At 38.0% G+C, this 19,967-nt stretch overlaps 1 protein-coding gene and 1 long non-coding RNA gene across 2 annotated transcripts in view; both read right to left on the minus strand.

The window, feature by feature from the left end:
* Positions 1-253: 253 nt before the first annotated feature.
* On the minus strand, positions 254-9,774 carry LOC133131134 (uncharacterized). The gene is made up of 5 exons (XR_009708986.1): positions 9,569-9,774; positions 7,621-7,686; positions 7,401-7,467; positions 6,722-6,772; positions 254-622 (listed from the first exon to the last, which is right to left on the minus strand). It is a non-coding gene; the product is annotated as an uncharacterized LOC133131134 (long non-coding RNA).
* A 4,762-nt stretch (positions 9,775-14,536) lies between these two features.
* The window catches only part of LOC133131705 (solute carrier organic anion transporter family member 3A1-like), a 40,159-nt gene continuing 34,728 nt past the window's right edge, over positions 14,537-19,967 (minus strand). Inside the window, exon 10 of the mRNA XM_061247118.1 lies at positions 14,537-19,965. Coding sequence (XP_061103102.1) covers positions 19,595-19,965 — 371 coding nt within the window. The 3' untranslated portion in view covers positions 14,537-19,594. The remainder of the gene's footprint in view (positions 19,966-19,967) is intronic.

Below are 19,967 nucleotides of genomic sequence, written 5' to 3' on the forward strand. Positions count from 1 at the left end.
AAGAACTGGGCGAAACAATCACACAAAACCAAGAGGAACAGCATGTCATTTGATTTTACAAAACCAGCATTCAGAAACCACAATTATTTTCAATGTACCATTTTAAAATGGCTGACCAAAATGTATTTAGACATTGAACAACTTCACATAGGAAGTTGACAAAATCATCTTAAATTGTTAGCCCGAATAACCACAGCTTGTGGATCTTGCATCCATGTGCCATGAACAGAAAAGAATCAATTGGGAAAAAATGTATAGTGAACAAATTTCTTTTTATTAAAGACCATCAAAACAATCCAGTTAAAGAAAATAAAATAACCAACATTGCATTACAGAGTAAAATTTTCAAAAACTGTAAGCACTACAAAAGCGAGAAATCACTTTATAAACAGTTTGTCAACATAAATCAAAACATCCAAAGCACCTGTAAATTGGTTTTACAGTCAGTCATTTCGCAGAAGCTAAACACAGAATAAAGTCAATGTTGTAGCATATGGTGCCATTTTAAATGACAAGAAAATGATCATTTCCAAAAGAGAAAGTAAAACCAAAAACCACAGATAGGAGGCAGCATCTTGGTGACATACCAGTTGTCTTCAATCTCTTCAGTTGTGGGAATGGTCTTAAGGGAATCAAAGGAAAAAAGGCAAAAGTTGTAAACCCAAACCGTATGTCGAAAACAGCAATGTGCAATATCTATACATTCCCAGGGTATGACCAATTACAACAATGCCATGACCATTTGTGTTAACTGGGTTGTGAATAAAGACAAACCAAGGACTGAAATTACCATTGCCACTATTCCTAATTATATATAAACTAAAACATTATTGTTTACAGGACTAGTCAAGGAAAAATGGTTGCCAATTAATCAGAAGATTGAATTGACAAATATGTCAAATGTAAAATTCCATGAATTAACGAGCAATGAATACTGCAACTTTCAACTCTTAAACACAATAGATGCGTGCTTGAATACAAACTTGTAATACAGTACTATAAGCTCTAAAGGCTAAACATCCATAGATTCCAGTTCTCAAAAGCCTCTCCATTTCTGATCAAACTTCACCAAAATTTACAATCAAACCACAAAACAACCTTTTCACAAATATGCTTCTAGATCAGCCAACTAAACTCTATGAACGCACATGGCCATAATCAATATTTCAACAGTGTCTTTCCCATGGATTTGTAGCAGCTTTGGAAATGATGCCATATGGCAAATGTACTTCAATGGTTTTACACCAAATGGGAGAGCAAATAGGAAGATTTTCTAAGCACAGAATCAAACTGTACTGCTGCATTTCAACCAAGTTCCAAAAAGTTCTAAAGAAAAATCAATTTATCTATTCTAAGATTTCAATTCAGCATGCATTTCAGCAGAAGTCCCCATGATGGTAGCTCATGGGAGGACACCATTTCAAATGCATTCAACATTCAACTCTCAAACACAGGCAGGGTAAATTACATCAGATGTCTGTCATGTCTGTATTAAATGTATGGCAATTCAAAATGCCGACATTCCACTTCCGGAAGGAACTGGAACCCAAAAACAAAAGAAAATTATAATCACAATTCCCACAGAGATTTTAAATATAGGATGCGTTTTCTACTGCATGTCAAATTAATTTCAGGTTCACACGGTAGAAGAATGACACCTAAAAATCAACACATTTAATTGTATTTGACTAATTATTTGATGCATTTGCATTTAAAATGTGGTAAAATTCATCTCCTTGACCAATTACATTATTTTAATGAGGCTTTAAAGTTTACAGACTTAAGAGTGGTTTGATGGTTGTTTCCTATTCCTAAATGCAGAATGGAGTACTTGACTAGCAATAAGTATATAGCAAGATTTTTATTCTACTTCTAGGCAAGCCTTGCATATCAGCATGCAGGCCTGGGTATACAGGGCAACGATAGCAGCTTCACACTTCACACTAATGCTACAAGATTTTAACGTTTGCTGAAATATTATGAGATGCTTTGATGCAAAAAAGGGCCTTCTGCAGAACTTTAACTCCATGATAAGTGGTCATTGGCTTTAGGTAAAGTGCTAGCTTTCTTTTTTGGAGGACAAGCGGGGGTTCAACTGCACCAAAAATCTCTTTGATTCACAGGATTGCTTTCCCATTCAAAACAATACCCAGGGATTATGGATTGTGAAAGAATTTCACACTTCCAGAAATATGAGAAGCAAAAATGTCCTTCAAGTTTGGATAAAACTAAACCAAACCATACATTCAGACAGGGATGCTTTGAAAAGGAGTCGAAGGGTGAGTGGTCATTAATCGTCAATGCCAGTAGAACAGAAATGTAGCAAAATTGAAGTCACCGATCGAGCAATGGCAAGAATCCAAATGTGGATGTCCAAATGAGCTCTTGCAGTTGGTTCACCAGATGCCTCAAAGCTTAAAAAGCTGAAGAACAAGAAAAGATCTTGGCCCAGCATTTGAGAGGGGGAAACTGTATAAATCAGGAGGCAGTTGTGCAAAGGAGTGGGTTCATACCCTGTGCGGGTATTACCCTGTGCGACCAGCCCGAGGTAAAAACACTTCCAGATCAAAGATTGCAAAACAAGATGTAGTTCCTCAGTCTCTGGCTAGGAAATGAGTGGAGACTGCACCCCAGCTTTATTATATTACATTACAGTTATTTAGCTGACGCTTTTATCCAAAGTGACTTCCAGACGAAGCAGGGGCCAATCCCTCCTGGAGCAATGTGGGGTTAGGGGCCTTGTTTAAGGGCCCAACAGCTGCATAGATCTCATCATGGCTACAGCGGGGCTTGAACCACCAACCTTCTGGCTGTGGCTATTGAAGTCGGCTGTACCACAGGGCTCACTGATCAGATTTCCCATTGCACAGCACCCAATCACAAATCTGAGAGGGGGGGAAGGGAATTTGCAATATGTGGGGTTTTGCTCCATGCACCTTAACATGCAGTCCTGTGTTCCTTCAGCACGAAGCAGAGGCTCTCCTGACATTCTTTCAAAGGATAGGTTCGTAATTTGGTAATGTTTGCGAACATAAATGGTCCATTCGAAGAAAAGTGTTCCTGGGGTTGGAGAAATTTAATACTAAGAGCAAAGTGCACACAGGCCTCTACTCCCACCAACCCTATGAATGGCTGGATTGTTCTCTTCAGCGCTCTGTTTGCAGCTGCCATTACTCTTCTGTAGACATGAGTCCACTCAGTCCAGTCAATTCACTGCCATTTTCTTCAGTCAGCCATATTGAGCAATGTGGAATTTGTCAAGTTAGCCAACCATTCACCAATATACAAGTTGACTAGATAAACTCCAAGGTACTGATTACTGCCAGTACTATACCAAATGTCACAATATTGGGAAAGGATTGCTTTCCCATTCAAAACAATACCCAGGGATTATAGATTGTGAAAGAATTTCACATTTCCAGAAATATGAGAAGCAAAAATGTCCTTCAAGTTTGGATAAAACTAAACCAAACCATACATTCAGACAGGGATGCTTGGAAAAGGAGTCGAAAGGTGAGTGGTCATTAATCGTCAATGCCAGTAGAACAGAAATGTAGCAAAATTGAAGTCACAGATAGAGCAATGGCAAGAATCCAAATGTGGATGTCCAAATGAGCTCTTGCAGTTGGTTCACCAGATGCCTCAAAGCTTAAAAAGCTGAAGAACAAGAAAAGATCTTGGCCCAGCATTTGAGAGGGGGAAACTGTATAAATCAGGAGGCAGTTGTGCAAAGGAGTGGGTTCATACCCTGTGCGGGTATTACCCTGGGCGACCAGCCCGAGGTAAAAACACTTCCAGATCAAAGATTGCAAAGATTCCTACATTTGTAGGTAGGTAAATGTGTAGCTTTACAAGTAATGAATGACTGCAAATAGGCAAGTTAAAATGGTCGATAGTTTTTTGCAAGACTGTTTCGGGAGGTAAAAATTTTTTTTTTTTTTAAATGCAGGAAGGAATGCATTTTTAAGCCTGTAAGAAACCACTATGCAGAAAAGTTTTTACCGGGGTAGCTTGCTTTCAATTCAGCTTGACAGTATATTTAAATGTAATGTAAACCCTGATGTTGCGCAACATCCTTTGAACAAGTCTCAGCACTGCAACCCTCTCCGGGGTAATGTTTGATTTGGAGATGGTGTAAAGGGCTTTTCTGCAAAAATATTATTCAGTTATAGTCCCGGAGTGCTACATTGGTCATTGTCCTCAAGAGAGCCTCAAATCTAAAGAAATAGCTGGGGTAACCAGAGGCCAATGGATACAATCATTACGGGACAAAAAAGTGAATGATTGAGAAAATCAGATCATTGGTGGAGGAAGGAAAAAAAGAAGTGGATAAATCTTGATAGAATGACCATCTACAGAATAAGGAACTACTAGGCTTAGTCGTGACATACAGTGTGTGAGGCTACACCGGTATAGTTATCCACACCATCAATATATTTTGTAATTGCAATTTAAAAATAAAATCTAAAAAAAAAAAAAATGAATAAAAGTTAACCTGCAGAGCTTCAACGCTGACATTGTTAAATTAACACTAAACTGTTTGCATAATACTCAATATCAGATATAGCTAGTTCTCAATTAAGCCATTAGGTATGCAGAAAAATTGTGCACATTTTATCAACACTTTTTAAAATGGTGGATAAATGTAGGCTACTCTCCATTCTCTACACTGTGTTGTTAAGAGCCTTTCTGGCAGGTTGTGCTGAAATCTAACGCGGTAGATTACAGAGTGGTGCCTTTATTCATTAAATGTAGGCAACTTGGTGATTAAAGCTGTATAACTTGTATGAATGCTTATCGAAGTTATCATTGAATCTCCAAATATTATGTGGAGAAAGTGGCCTTGCGTTTGCATGCCAATGGATTATTCATATCGTTGGAACACTTTTTAAATCAAGGGAAAATATTGAAAACCAATGAGACCAAAGATCAGTATAAAAGGAAGTTTGATGTAGGCATTACTGGTATGCATTTTAGAGGAAAGTAACACTCGTGTAAAAACGGTAACCCTGACAAGCATAGCATGTACACTATGACTAAACATTATTTATTTAATTTTCCTTTTTTTTTTTCTTTGCCTTTTCTTTTTTCTTTTTTTTTTTTACACAGAATCCATTGAAAAAGATGGGTATTCACTGAAGCTATTATGGTTAAGTGCCTTGCGCAATGTACAGCCTTTATTACAAGACCACTTCTCAAAACTCTTACACGATCAACCTGTATTTCAGGCCTACAAAAACAATTGTCGGGAGTGGCAGGAGGTATGCACTCAGGGAGCACAACAATTATACAACTAATGTCGGGAAGATCTGTACTGATCTAGGTGTGTTCACAGAGACAGCTGTGCATTCTCGGACAGCATCAGAGCAGTTCTATAGCAGAATCATTCTATCGAGGCAATGAGCCAAGAATCTTTATTTTGTTTATGAAACCGAAATTAACACACACCCCATCTTATGTAACCTGGGTGCTCTGGTATGAGGAACACCAAAAGGTACTAAAAGTCCTTTGGTCATGGAGGAGGACAAACAATAATGATGCACTCCAATGAAGGCCAAAGTCAACAAATATTAAGGATATAGGCTAATGCAGAACCATACCGGTAGATGGTTGTCCCATGGTTGTCGCATTTTTTGTGAATATTTTAAATTGAGATTTCATAGCAAGTTCTAGTGATTAATATCACTTTAGGCCATCTTGTTACGTTCACATGGTACATGTGCAAAAGGATGCGATGTGGTGTGGTATAGGACTTAAAGTATGCAACTGTGCATACCTTTGTAAAAGAATGGTAAGGTGCCTAGGCTATTTTGTTTAACTGAAAACTTCAGATGCAATTTAAAGTATCAAGTTTGAAAAAAGTGGATCGATTTCATTTGCTTCAACGAATAACATCGAAATACTGCAAAATACCCCAATCTCATCCATCAAAATGGTGGTTGTTCACTATTGCAATGGCCCTGTAGCTAGTGAGTGAATAGCTTCCTGAAGTTTGTTAGTTTGTTTGGATGAAAAAGAAAAAGCATTATTCATAATTTTCATTACAGGTTGTAAAGGGTCGTTTGACCAAAATTTTGTGTGATGCGTTCTCTTATTTGTTGACCAATTCCAATCACCAAAAAAATTATATTAACAACTTCATAATCAAGTCATTTCATTCATTTACTCAACATGGATGAAAAAATAAAAAAGTTCAGCCAATAGTTCGGTGTTGACGGGAACCAATTCACATTGGCCAGATTTCGCATTTTAGCGAAACGTAATGCAGCGCAATGTAAAAGCCAAGTGCCATACCTTGGGGGAGAATGACAGAACCACAAGGTCAACACTTGCGTCCACCCAGTTATGAGCCCTGTTTCTAAACCATCAGGGCACAATTTCAAAGGACCATAACCTTTACGAAAATTCTGTTTGATGTTCTACGCAGAATACTAGATCTGTAGATCCTAAGAGCACCTCACACGTATGCGGAACTCTCCAGAACATTTAGTGAGGGCTGGCCATTGTAGGGTTTATTCATAATAATCTTTTAAATGCAAATTTACACCAAATGGACAAAGTCTCCATTCACTACCCAACATGGTACCAATTTCCCACCCCATGTCCCTTCCAATTACCTGTACTTTAACAATAATTGAACATTAATTACTGATAAACCTGATGACAGACATCTGATGAAATATGAGAACTTTACACACAATAATTACCAAAAGAAACTCACCAGGCTGTCTTCAACTTTATAAACCCCAGGGCCCCCTTGGCTGGCCCACTCCTGAACAAGAAAAATAAGACGTGAGAAATCGCACATGCCATTGTGAAAACCTGAAACGCTGGAATTCACATTCCACATCAATGTTTCTCCCATACAGGGAAAACTATGCTAGACCTAATAAGCTGAATAATATATGTCCCAATTACCAAAATAAATAAAAGGAGTGCAACTATTCACTTGCATGTTAAAAATGCATTGCTGAAAGCAGTCTTTTCCCCTGCTATGCTGATCGAGCCCATGAGCTCGGCATCCATTTCCATGTCACGAGGGCACTTCTGTTGGAACGCCCCAAACAACTTAAGCCACTCCCACAAAACAACTCCTAGTGCAAAAACAACCCCCCCCCCCTCCTCACCTCCCCCAGCCCCTCCCCTACCTGAGCACTCGCAAAATAAGACTCAATTGTTTGGTGCCAAGTATTACAATGGCCAAATATAGCAGATGTTAATAAGAAAACAATAAGTGTGTTCAAATCTTCAAGAATTCAAGCATCCAACTATTGCTTATTGCAATCATAATAGAAAATGCAGCTGGCGGAGGGGGCAATGGGATTAATTTGTTTTGCATATGCAAACCATGCCAAGAACCATCACCAGAGGAAATTGTGAAGATATGTCAATTTACTAACCTTGACCTACTTCTTTCCGATTGCTCTATGGCCTTGCCCACGATATTGTGAAGCTCTCCAGGCAAACCTTCAAGAGAAAATTAGTCCATTTTCAGTAACCAAGAAAAAACAGTTTTCTTAAACATGACTTACAAATGCACAGCACATTCCACTGGTCATCACAATGCAACTTATTAGAAAAAATATTAGATGCCATTATTTGGCCAAAATATTCACTCACCTTCGTCATAAGACAAAGCCAGGCAACGTGTCCTTCATTCGTCTTCATTGCTTCAGTTCTTCTGTCCTGAAAGAAAAAAAATAAGAGGATTGTCAAAAAAGAAACCAAAAAAGAAGCAAGCAATTGTATCTAAATAAACACCAATACAAGCCTGTTTTGTCCATTTGACAAAATAATACATCTGTCAATTGACATATGTCTCTGGCTTAAACATAGAACACAATGTCCAGAGATATTCTCTAGAAACTACACCTTTCACAAGGGCGTCTTTACAGAAAATATTTTTTTATTGTAATTTACAAAAATCATCTTCACAGAAGTTTTTTTCGTTTTTTTTTTTTTTCATTCTTCAACTGGTGCAATTATGAAAATGAACTAGTTAAATTGAGCTGTTCAAAGCACCAATGGCCATCAAACATCGTAAAATTAAGTCTTGTTGTTGTTCTGGATAAAGATTTCACTTTGCACCAGACAGGGTTTTGTTTTTTGTTTTTTTCATATAGAATTTGAAAGCGTTCAACAACAAATGTAATCCCATGTTTCGTTATGGTATTGAGCATTTAAATAAAACAAAGCAAAATATCTTATGACCCAATCAATGAGAAATTATTACCAGTTCTTGTAATTATGGGCAAGATAAACATGTTATATGGTGTCATCTAAAACCATTATGTAAGGTTCACTGCTGAAAAACATTTAGGCAATTTCAGGTTTGTCCAAGACCACAGAAAGTATCATTAGAAAGCTTGATGTACTAAAACTGGAAAAGGACTGAAATTATGCCACTTTTTAGTACAAATGTACACACTGTGTGGATTCTAACATCTTGAGATAAAACACTTTATTATGATGTACAGAAAACTTCAAAAACAAATACAAACACCAAAATACTATTCTCAGCAGGTACTCCTGTCATCAGGTTGATTTTGCTTCTAACATTGACCTTGAATTGTTTTTTTTGTTTTTTAACAAAGGCGCTTTTAGATTAAATACAATATTGGAAATGGTCCTTTTTGATAATGGATGTTAAGAATATATCCATGTGGACAGAACTTCATATTTATAATTCTAGTGATAAATGGCAAAACAGATTTTGAAATATTTTTGTTTTTCCCCCCACACTGACCACAAAGAGTTAAAAGCCAACACCCTGTTTTTTTTGCCTTCGAAAAATACAGCTTAAAATGATATTAAAGCCACCTCAAATCAAATTTAAGAGTTTGTAACATCTACCACAACACAACATTAAAATCAGATAAGTAACGTTATATAAAATAATTTAAGTACCAAGAGCAGATTAGATTGGTTTAATACTAAATCAGTTCCAGAATATAAATCACATAAATCATTAAACGCTACAATCTTGCTAGATTTCCAAAATACTAATCTACATCGTTTCATAGTTTTGGACATTCTTTCAACGTCAAGTTTTGTATTTACAGGGAATTTGATTATATAGCCAACTTCTATAAATACAGGCTAAAATGTTTAAAAAACATGTCTCCCTTTAAAATGTGTCTTGAAATCACCATGTTGATGTTCCAAATGCTCGATCCGTTTGAATAGGTGCTAACCAACGTTTTTTGCGTCATTGTTCTTAATTTAATGCCACTTTCCCCGTTTAATTCAGGCAAGGACATTTGCTCTATCTCAAGGACAAAGCACGTTAAATGCGTAGGTTCTAGAACTCCTTAGTTTTCGACGTAAAGATTTCCCTATAAACAAATGCTTTGCTTCCAAAAACGCATTGTATTTTTTCTGGTAGGAAAAAAAACGAAAACCCCATCAAAATATCGTTTTAAACAGCCGGTTTCCTCCTCTTGGCTGAAAACCCATCATGGCCATTTTAACAGTCGACACTAGAACCCTCTTTCTTGCCTCCATATTGTCACATCTCTACTCATCGACTCAAAGAGACCAAATCTCCGTTATTTTTCGTGTTTCTTACCCTAACTCGGCTGAAATGTTCACCAATTCACTCGTCTGTGCTCCCAGCGACGCTTTCCCCGTAGATTTCGCACGTTTCGTCCGTGTTCACCCCTACCCGGTCTTCGCGTTTCTGCCATCTTGGGCTGCTGTGGGTGTGTTGTGAAGCTGTCTGTTACGTTCGTCCTTCTCCCTACCACGGCTCGCTCTGTTATCCTCTTCAACATGGGCTGCCCTTCTTTTTTAATGTAATCGTGCACAACTTCCTCTAGCAGACAAGCATTCTGGGTAGTGAAACCACAGCTCTGTCTCGATCTTTGTATGTGGAAATTGCATGTATATCACAAGCCTTAGCTCTGTTTCTGGAAAAATTGAACAAGAGTGGTCGAATCTACCATTTCGATTTGCCATTGTTAAAAAAAACTATCAAGGCACATGGTGATACAAAAATACAAGTAATGAACTGAGAATGTTTTAGAACTAGTTGGTCTCCCATTTCGAACAGTTGTAACCAAACGTATGCAGTGTTGCCAATGCAGAATTGGCAACATTGACAGCTCTGTATCAGTCAAAAAAGAGAGGGCTGACCTACTTTGAAAATCTAATGTTTTCTGTGGTAGGCTAATGACTCCTTTTGAGATACATATTTGAACAAAAAATGCATATAGCCTATAGATCTCTGCGATAATGATGACCCTGAAACTTAAGGACAGGTTAAATAAACAAGCAATTACAAACAATTGACCTATAAATAACATGTATGTATGCAACAAGTAGCTATTCTTTTTGATTGAAGGCTACCAAATAATAGCCTTACTTGTCTGCAGCACGAAAACAAAATACTGATGGATGTTGTAGTCGTAGAAGTAGGCCCTACTACACGGACGCTATTATAGCCTACGTGCCTTTACGCCTACATGCGATAGCACCGTATATGGCTTTCAGGGCACTTATAATTTCATGACCGTTTTAAGTACTTTACTCGATATACAGTCTGCACAACTGACCAAATGTGAAATCAAATTATTAAAAATAAACGTAATCAGCCACGGTGAGCTTTTAATTGATGCGTTCTATTAAGCATGCGTGAAATGCATATAAAAACGGTAGTGTCAATAGATTCACAATTTGTTAACCGTTCAGTATTCGATTAAGTAGTTATGTCTCATCTCCCGATATGGATGTGAATACCCTCAAATTATAGGGGGCAATCTGCACTTTAATCTCACATACAAATCCAACGTGCTGAACTAGAGCCAAAACAATATAAATTGTATTAACTGTCCAAATACATTAATAACAGCAGCAGTGTTTACATTAATGAGGAATTATATTCCACAAATCCTCATCCACTATAATGTGTAAAACATTGTTGGAATTCCGTATTAATTCGCTTAAATCCAGTTACAGTAACTGAAATACAGTGAAAGCCCACTATCCTTTGTGGCATCAAGTAGGCCTATTCTACATTCCTCAAACAGAACGCGCAGTAGTTCCTTTATCGCCGCACCCCCAATATGATTTATTTATTTATTTTTATATAACCACGGATCCACCCCCACAACCGACCAATAGGGTGTGACTTGTAGCTTCTCTTCCGGTTGCTTTGTGGAAAACTCTGGAAGGTATGAGCTCAGCCTAGCAACAGCAACGAGCCAGTAGAAACTGGCCAAGACATTTTCCGATCGAAAAAAAAATAGTTCAACGTCACGTTCCGAGCAAAACTGATTTTAAGCACATATTTAGTCTTTCCAGAGTGATGCATTCAACAAATGTCAATGAAATCATAATATTGTAGTCAAAAAGGTATACGAAATAATTTAGCATGAACTTCGGATACCATACCATTCAGGAAATATAAATGCTCATTGTATTACTAATTAATCACAAAATATATCACTTGAACTTGTTTAATGAGCAATAAAATATTTTTAGATCTAGTTACTTGTATGAGCCGAGTAGCCTATATATGTAGCTCAATCATGATCTGACATTACGTTTGAATAACGCAGTTCAAGTACAGAGGTAAAACAGTTTATACAACAGTCAGTGTCAGAACACTAACCTACTTAGTGTTTTCAGCGCAGCTTGTTCTTGGTTATGATTTGCATAGTGTAGCCTATGTCGCTTTGGATAACAGCGTCTGCTAAATGAATGTAATGTAACCTAACTAATGTAATGTAATGTACCGATGAACGCTTCGACCATAGCTCTAATATTGGCAAAACGATGCACAGTACATCCAGTCTATCGACAAAAGCGCCAATAACAATATTCTTCTTAACCCGTGTTCTGTTCAATTTTCCGACATAGGCCTAAATGTGTAGGGGACGTTGTCGATGTTTACTTAGTGCTCTTTTACACGTCCCACACGTAAAATAAGCCAAGGCCATGGAATCTCGAAAAAGAAAAAAAAATCGTAAAAAAGAAAAAATGCTGAAAAGCTGAAACCCGATTTTGACCCGAACACCGCGGGGTTAGGTAAGTTGCATCTCGACTGGGCATTGCAGGATACATAGACTTTAATATTTCTGTAGTAATGTTTTAAAAACGGATAGGTGTTTTCGCTCTGCTGTAGTCTGTATATGCAGCAGCGTGTAGCCCACGTGATGACAGTGACCGATTGCAAAAGACGTCTGTTGTCAAGAATTTACTGTTTATTTAGTAAACTATTTATCGCATGGACATTCTCTAGTTAGGAATGAATAATTAGTGAACAGTGAGCCATTTCGGACACAGCCAGTTTTCTTTTCCTCTTTTAAACCGCTTTCCTGCATACTATCGTTGGTTCCTAAGCAACTGTAACTCGATGAAGCTCGAGCAGGGCCCTCCCCAAGCCCTGTTCTGTTGTAGAATTATTCCTGCCACGTAAAATGTGAGGCCAGGGGGGCAGGGATTGCCATACTCAGGGAAAATCGCAAAATCCGATGGTTCTTCCTGTGTTTTTATTGCGGATGGCAATCTAAGATGAATGCAGTACCGCCACCTACTGAATGTTTTAGGCTTATTTATTTTTTTAGGTTTTTAGGTTTATTTCTGTTCTTGAAAAAATAATAATACAAAAAATAATATGCCTTGTAATAAAATAGGCTACACTTTCTCCCCTTCCGAATCCCATATTATTTTCTTTAACATAGTTCTATTTCCCCCACGTCTGACTCTATCCCCCCCCCCCCCATAGGTTATGTGCAAGATATGCCTTGCTGCTTTCACCACCATCCCAATCCTTGGACCTTGAATCTTTTGTTTCATTTTCACTTGCACAGTTTATAACCATTGTAATAAACTCTCCAACCATTGCGATAAAATTCTTCTTCGAGTCATATTTATAACTTCTCTGTCACATCACCCTCACTGTTTTTCCACGGTCCAAACTTTGTCCTGTTGTTTCCTCTCAATGTGATTAGAAAGGGTAACTTATGACAAAACTAAATGGGGTGGCGGCTGATGTAAAGAGCGGTATTTGGAGGAAATAATAATTAGTCATGTTGAGTTCGGTTAGTAGAATGAGAGGGCACAAATGGAAATTAGCAAAGGAGAAATTCCATACAGATATAGGGAAGTATTTTTTCATACAGCCAGTGGTCAATGTCTGAAATAGCTTGCCAGTGCATGTAGTGGAGGCAGAAATGTTGGGGGTTTTCAAGACCAGGCTTGATACGATGTTAGATTCTATTTAGCTTGTAGGCAAATTAGGCAGTAGGTAGACTGGGTAGGAAAACGCAAGCTATATGTTTTGTTATCTTATGTAATAGTCACTGCCTGTAAAGGCCACTGTTGAACAGTATAAGCGTTTGTCCTGGGTGGTAAAAATGTGATAAGAAGGTCCGTATCTCTGCTTGCCTGAGTGACATCCAGAGCTGAATGGACAACCACCATCTAAATCTCAACCCAGGTAAGACTGAAATGATCTTCATTCCTGCGCCTACCTCTCCCCATCTGGATCTATCCATTTCCTTCGGTAATACCTCACTGACCCCATCACCCTGTGCAAGGAACCTTGTGGTGATGGACAACAGACTGCACCTCTCTGAGAACATTGCAGCGATGACCCAGTCATGCGGGTTCCTCCTATACAACATCTGGAGAATCCGCCGCTTTCTCACCCCCTACTGGACCAAGCTCCTGGTCCAAGTGATGTCCCGCCTGGACTACTGCAACTCTCTCCTGGCTGGCCTCCCAGCATTCGCCATCAGACCCCTCCAACTTATCCAGAATGCAGCAGCTTGTCTAGCTCCATGGTGGTGGAACGAACTCCCCGTGGAGGTCAGAACAGCAAAATCTCTTGCCACCTTCAAGCGCAGACTCAAGATGCACCTCTTCAAGCTGCACCCCTCCCTGTCCCTCCCTACCTCCCTGTAAACCTTAACTGTTGTCTTTACCAGTGTTATTTACTTGTGTATTAGGATGATACCTTTGCTAGTTTTGTTTGGCTAGGTAAACAGTATATTGATACATTTTTGTGTTGCTGTATTACTATTAAAAATAAATAAATAAGTAAATTTTTTAATCCGATGATCAAATAGGCCCTGGTCCTTATCTTTGTTGTACAGGTAGCAGCTGAAATTGTACTTCCCTCTAGGGTCTTTCAGTGCACTTATCCCTGGTGATGGGTATGCAATTTGCACTTGTTGTATGTCGCTCTGGATAAGAGCATCTGCCAAATGCCAATAATGTAATGTAATGTAATGTACATTGCAGACCCTGTTACAGCATGCCCCTAACACATGGCAGTAAAACAACTTCACAGACAGACCTCCCACCGCATGGCTGATTAGGGAATATAAAGGCAAGATGTTTACCGTAGTTATGCAACAGAATGTCCCAAGTTTGCTTTGAATTCCCTTTGGTAGTTTTCTTTTAGAAACAGGCATATCATTTTTGTAATAGACAACCCTAAGAAAGAGATTTTAACAAGCTTTCACATAAAATTACCTAGAAGTTGCAGGTAGTATTTGAGCTGAATTTAATAATGGTGTGTCACTTTTTTCAGAAAAAAATCTTTATTATGGAAAATACATCTTTCAAAATATATCCATCAGATGATGTTTTAGAACATTGGATTTGCTGCTAAATTGGCCCACCTCAGGATGCAATAAAAAACCAACACACTTTACAAACTGGTTGCTATATACAGTATATATCAGTTAAAAATAAAAGCTTTGGTTTATTTAATTTCCAGCCTCTTTATTTCTCTCAGCCCCTTCCCAACCCCAATATTACACTGACATTATGCAAAGGTCTTAGGCTTCTTTAAATATTCCTTACATTTTCTTTTTCTGCATAGGTGTGTCAGTAGAGCATAACAAATTTGAGATTTCCAAACAACAACAACAACATTTGTTTACAGATGTTTTGTTTGTATTTTATTAAATAGAATAACATATTAAGTAATAGAACACTTTTCAGATCAAACTTGATCAAGGGTGTCTGGGATTACCTGGAGAGACAGAAGCAAGTGAGACAGACAAAGTCTGCCGAAGAGTTGGAAAGTCCAACGTTTGAAACAACTTACCAGACAGTGAACCTAAGAGAAGTGATCCAGTTTTAATGGTGAAGGGTAGTCACAACACATTTGATTTGATTTAGCTTTTAACTGTTTACTGATCTTTATACTGTCGTACATGTTTTTGATATATGGAACCTTTTAATTTAATTTAAAGCATCTTCCCCTTACAGACTTGCACAGTACTGTATGTAGTCCCAGTTTTCTGTTTGTCTACTTTTTTTCTTCTAACTGATCTTCATAATGTGAATCTGACAAAAAAACAAAAAAAAACAAACAGGTGACAAATTCGACTGCATAGGAAATATTCCTAGGGGGGAGCACATAGAGGGTGGGCAATGCAAGTGACTGACTGGCTAGTAACCTCACCCAAAAGACACTATTTAATAATTGTAGATTAAAACTTGGCTGAAAATAACATTTCAGCACCGATTTTCCATGCCATGGAAATTGGTTAACATACACCGAATCCTGGATAAGCGCCACCCCACGACGACATTCTGCAAATGCAAGGAGAGATATAACAGATATAACATATGAACACATAAATTAAATAATATATGTATTTACATATAATACGTCGGCAAATGGCAAAAAGCGATGGAAAGAAATATAATAGATATAAATATGAACAGATAAATTAAATAATAGATGTATTTACACATAATCCGTTGGCAAACGGCAAAATAATTGGAACGGAGGTTATGGTTAGCGTTAGGGTTACGATGTAACATTAACGATATTAATTGAGCATAAAGACACAAAAACATTTCGTACACACGCGTTGGAGTGCTCAGTTTTGGTTCAACAGCTAGTGGCGGATGCTCAGATTTAGGAACGTAGAGGCCGATTTCAGTGGTCAGAACATTCTGTCACCAGTCGTCAAATTAGTGTGAGACCAGGCTCGAAAATAATAATGCCATTCCTTTTACCTTTTAGGTACAATAATGTTCTGTTTAGTAGAGCTGTTTACTATCAGAAAAAGAAGATAAAAAATAAAGTTGTTTGATACAAAATGATATGATATGGAGAACTGATTATAAATATTAGTGTCAATAGAATAATAATCTATGAAAAACGGATACTTAACTACTGCAAGCTTAACGCAAGGTAACGTCAGAGAGAATTTAGAAACCAAAATATGCCACGTCTTTCGTGCGTTATTGCTGGAGCCTGAGACCAGTTTAACAGTATGCAAAAACAACAACAGAAAACCCAAGCATCATCACCCTGCACAGCAACATTTTCAGCGATGTGAACTCAGTTTATTAGTCTATTGTAAACTACATCGATATTAGTTAAATGTACTTTGGCAGAGTTGATTTTGTACTGAACGTTTTTGCTGTGGAAGCCCCATTGCTAATAAATGCACAATCCAGCTGCAAATAGCTATGACCGCTATATTGCAAAAACCAAGCACACTCAATTTGACCTACTAAGGGCAATACATTCCATATGACCATCCTCCCGCACATACACACATTAAATGCAAGATAGATATGGAAAGTAAGAACAGCTGTCCTGATAATTGTCAAGTTTCTTGTGAGATTACAATTTGAATGGCTTGCAGGCAATTGATTTATATACTGTAGGTAACTACACGCAAAGCCATAAAACCCAGTAGTATGCCTTCAGTTTGATAATGATTGTTTCATTTATTTTACTTTTATTTATTTTTTTAATAATGAAAAGACTGACCTTGTTTGGCTAGTGATCATTTTTGGTTAGTGATGTAACTCAACAAATGTTTGACACAAAGAAGGAAAAAAACTACTTCATGAAAGTGATTAGGATAATACAATTGTGAGAAAAGGGCCAACAATATAATACAATGCAGTGAATTATTAAAAGTCTAAAATTCAGATCAATAATGGCAAATGGCAGGGCAATTGAGAATGTTTGACCCTAGGCATCCACATCAAAGAAACGGATTTCAGCTGACACGTCATGTAGCTGTATGCTCCTGTTGGCAAGCTGATTAAGTATGCCTTTACGGGATATCCCTCTGTGTCTTATTGCCTAAGCTTTTAGAGAAGTGTCACTAATTTGTACTGTTAAATGACAGTGGTTGTCCTGGTTAGATTTTTTATGAGCATGTAAACATAGTACTGTAAAATATATTTTTTCAAAGTATTAATACTATCATCATATATTAGCAATCAAGAATATATCCTTTAAAAATCTGAGGTTGTGACAAAAAAAATAAAATAAAATGTATATCTAAAGTTCTGCTTTTTTCTCTGCTTGAGGAATCACTCCTCATTGAAAAATAAGATATTTTGCACAATGGATATACAGTGCAGGCCCAAAGTATTTGGACAGTGATACAATTTCTGTTCCTTTGGCTCTGTACTTCAGCACAATGGATTTTAAATGAACAATGAATGGAAGGTTAAAGTGCACGCTGTCACCTTTAATTCAAAGGTATTTGCATCCAAATCAGGTAATTTGTGTAGGAATTACATCCATTTATATACATAGCCCCTCCATTTTACAGGACCAAAATTAATTGGACAGTTGGCTTCACAGCTGTTTCTGATCTGTCAGTGTTTAGTTGCTTCTGTCTGTTATAGGCATTTGTCAACATGAGAATCAGAGTTATATCAGGGGAGCCATTATGAGGCTGAGAAATAAGACAAAAACAGTCAGAGACATGGGCCAAACAATAAGCTTACCAAAATAGACTGTTTGGAACATCACTAAGCAGAAAGAGAGCACTGATGAGTTAAGTAATTGCACTGGGGCTGGTAGGCCTAGAAAGACCTCTACAGTCGATGACCAAAAAATTATCGCCATAATTAAGAAAAAACCCCAAACACTCGTCTGACAGATCAGAAAAAGTATTCGGGAGGCAGGTGACTGCTCTCAGCAGAATACCTCACAAACAGATCTAAAGAGGGCAACACTGCAAGATGTAAACCACTAGTTAGCTGCAAAAACAGGATGGCCAGGTTACAGTTTGCTAAGTGGTACCTAAAAGAGGATGCAGAGTTCTGGGAAAAGGTATTGTATGAGGACAGATGAGACTGAGATTGACTAATTTTCAGAGTGATGTGTAGAGCAAAGTATGGAGGCTAAAAGAAACAGCTCAAGAAGCAAAGCTGTGAAACATGGTGGGATGTTGTAGTTTGGGCATGTATGGCTATCACAGGTGCTGGCTCACTTGCCTTCATTGATGATGTACTGTTGATAGCAGCAGCAAAATTAATTCTGAAGTGTACAGAAGCATCTGCTTCATTCCACATGCAATCTACTGGAGTACAGAGCCAAAAGAACAGAAATTGTACCACTGTACAAATACTTGTGGACTACACTGTATATATTCTCCAACTGTGGTACCAGTGTGGAATAAAAATTATATGAAATAAATATATGTGAATACTCCATAAATTAAGAAATTAATGAACCAATGAAACTCTTTAAGACAAACTAAATTTGATATTCTGTTGAAGCACCCTTAAATTAGAAGAATAAAATGACTGTTTGTAATAAACCCCAACAAAACTGCATCTTCAGACAAAATACGTAACTACTTTTCTAGTTACAAAAAATAGGAAAAAAGTTGCAGTTACAGAAACAGGCTCTCAAACATTACATGTCAAATGATAAAAAAATTATACACACACAAAATGTCTGATGCTTACAGTGGAAAACAGCAGACAGAATTGTCTTCACTGCATCTTGTTGTGCAACATACGCTGATATATAGTGAGCCGTGGGTCTTTGGCCTTTAAAACTAGACTCCTTACAGCCCACCTCACTTACCCCAAAACACTCATGTTTCTATAGTGAAACCAGCAGTCTACTCATATTGTGACCTGCCAGCTCTACTGTGGCCCATTAGCTCAGAAGCCCAATTACATCGATGTGCAATCAAAGTGAGCTTCATAGTTCAGAATAAATTACACTTAATAGATATTATATCAAATAAAGAACCAAAGAGAATAAATACTATCATATTTTGCCAGCGCCTTTGAAGTGAATATCCATTAGAAGGGACACACTGTGTCAGAGCTTTCCCCATTTAGAAACACTGAGCTCCTGTGTTTCTAATTCGGGAAAAATGTACAAATAGAATCTGTGTAATTGTGGAAAAACTAAGTACAAATCTTAATCTTGTGGCTTATATGTAAGAAAAATGCTATTACATGGGGTATTTAAACAGAAAATAAACATGGGTGAAGGATGAGTAGAAATCCTGATCTGAAAATAAATTACAATTGAGAAGCTAGCTATTTTGTATCCATATCTGATGTTGGCTGCAACAGGTGCCAATGGGCAGGGATCAAATGACTCACTGACACACACAACCCCTCAACAGTCTCAAAGCACAGCTAAAAAAAAAACCCCAGCAGCAAGTCTTTCAGGGAGGGGGTGACAGGGCACCACCACCTCTGTCCGAATAGGAATCTTCTGACGGAAAAACCTTTTTATCTCACTTAAAAAGGTTTCTTTATTTCAAAAATAAAATATAGAAAGATTCTTCAAGAGACTAACATGAAAGCTGAGCTTGAACGGGGCTGCTTCCCCTGCACTCAAAGATTATAAAACAGACTCCATGTTCTCGCACAGTTCATGATCCTCCAGGCTATATATAAACTTTGTCCTCTGAGCAGGCTTCTGGCCCAGGTCTTTCCCCGCATTGTCTAAAGTCAGGTTGGAGAAGTGTTCGGTCGGGGTCAGACATCCCTCGTTCTTGATGTATTTCTTGTAGTTCTTGCGCAAGCACTGCCAGGTGGTGGCGTACAGCAGGAATGCCACCACCTTCAGGACGATGGCGAAGCTGACATACAGGTGGCGGTACGCCACGTTGTCGTACAGCATGCAGGCCCCCGTTTCCCCGCAAACCGTGCTCCAAAATAAGCACGTCGAGTCGATCCCGGCACCGAAGATCAGCGGGGGAGGTATAAAACCT

This window comes from Conger conger, chromosome 6 (genome assembly GCF_963514075.1).
Source record: "Conger conger chromosome 6, fConCon1.1, whole genome shotgun sequence".
Lineage (NCBI taxonomy): Eukaryota > Metazoa > Chordata > Actinopteri > Anguilliformes > Congridae > Conger > Conger conger.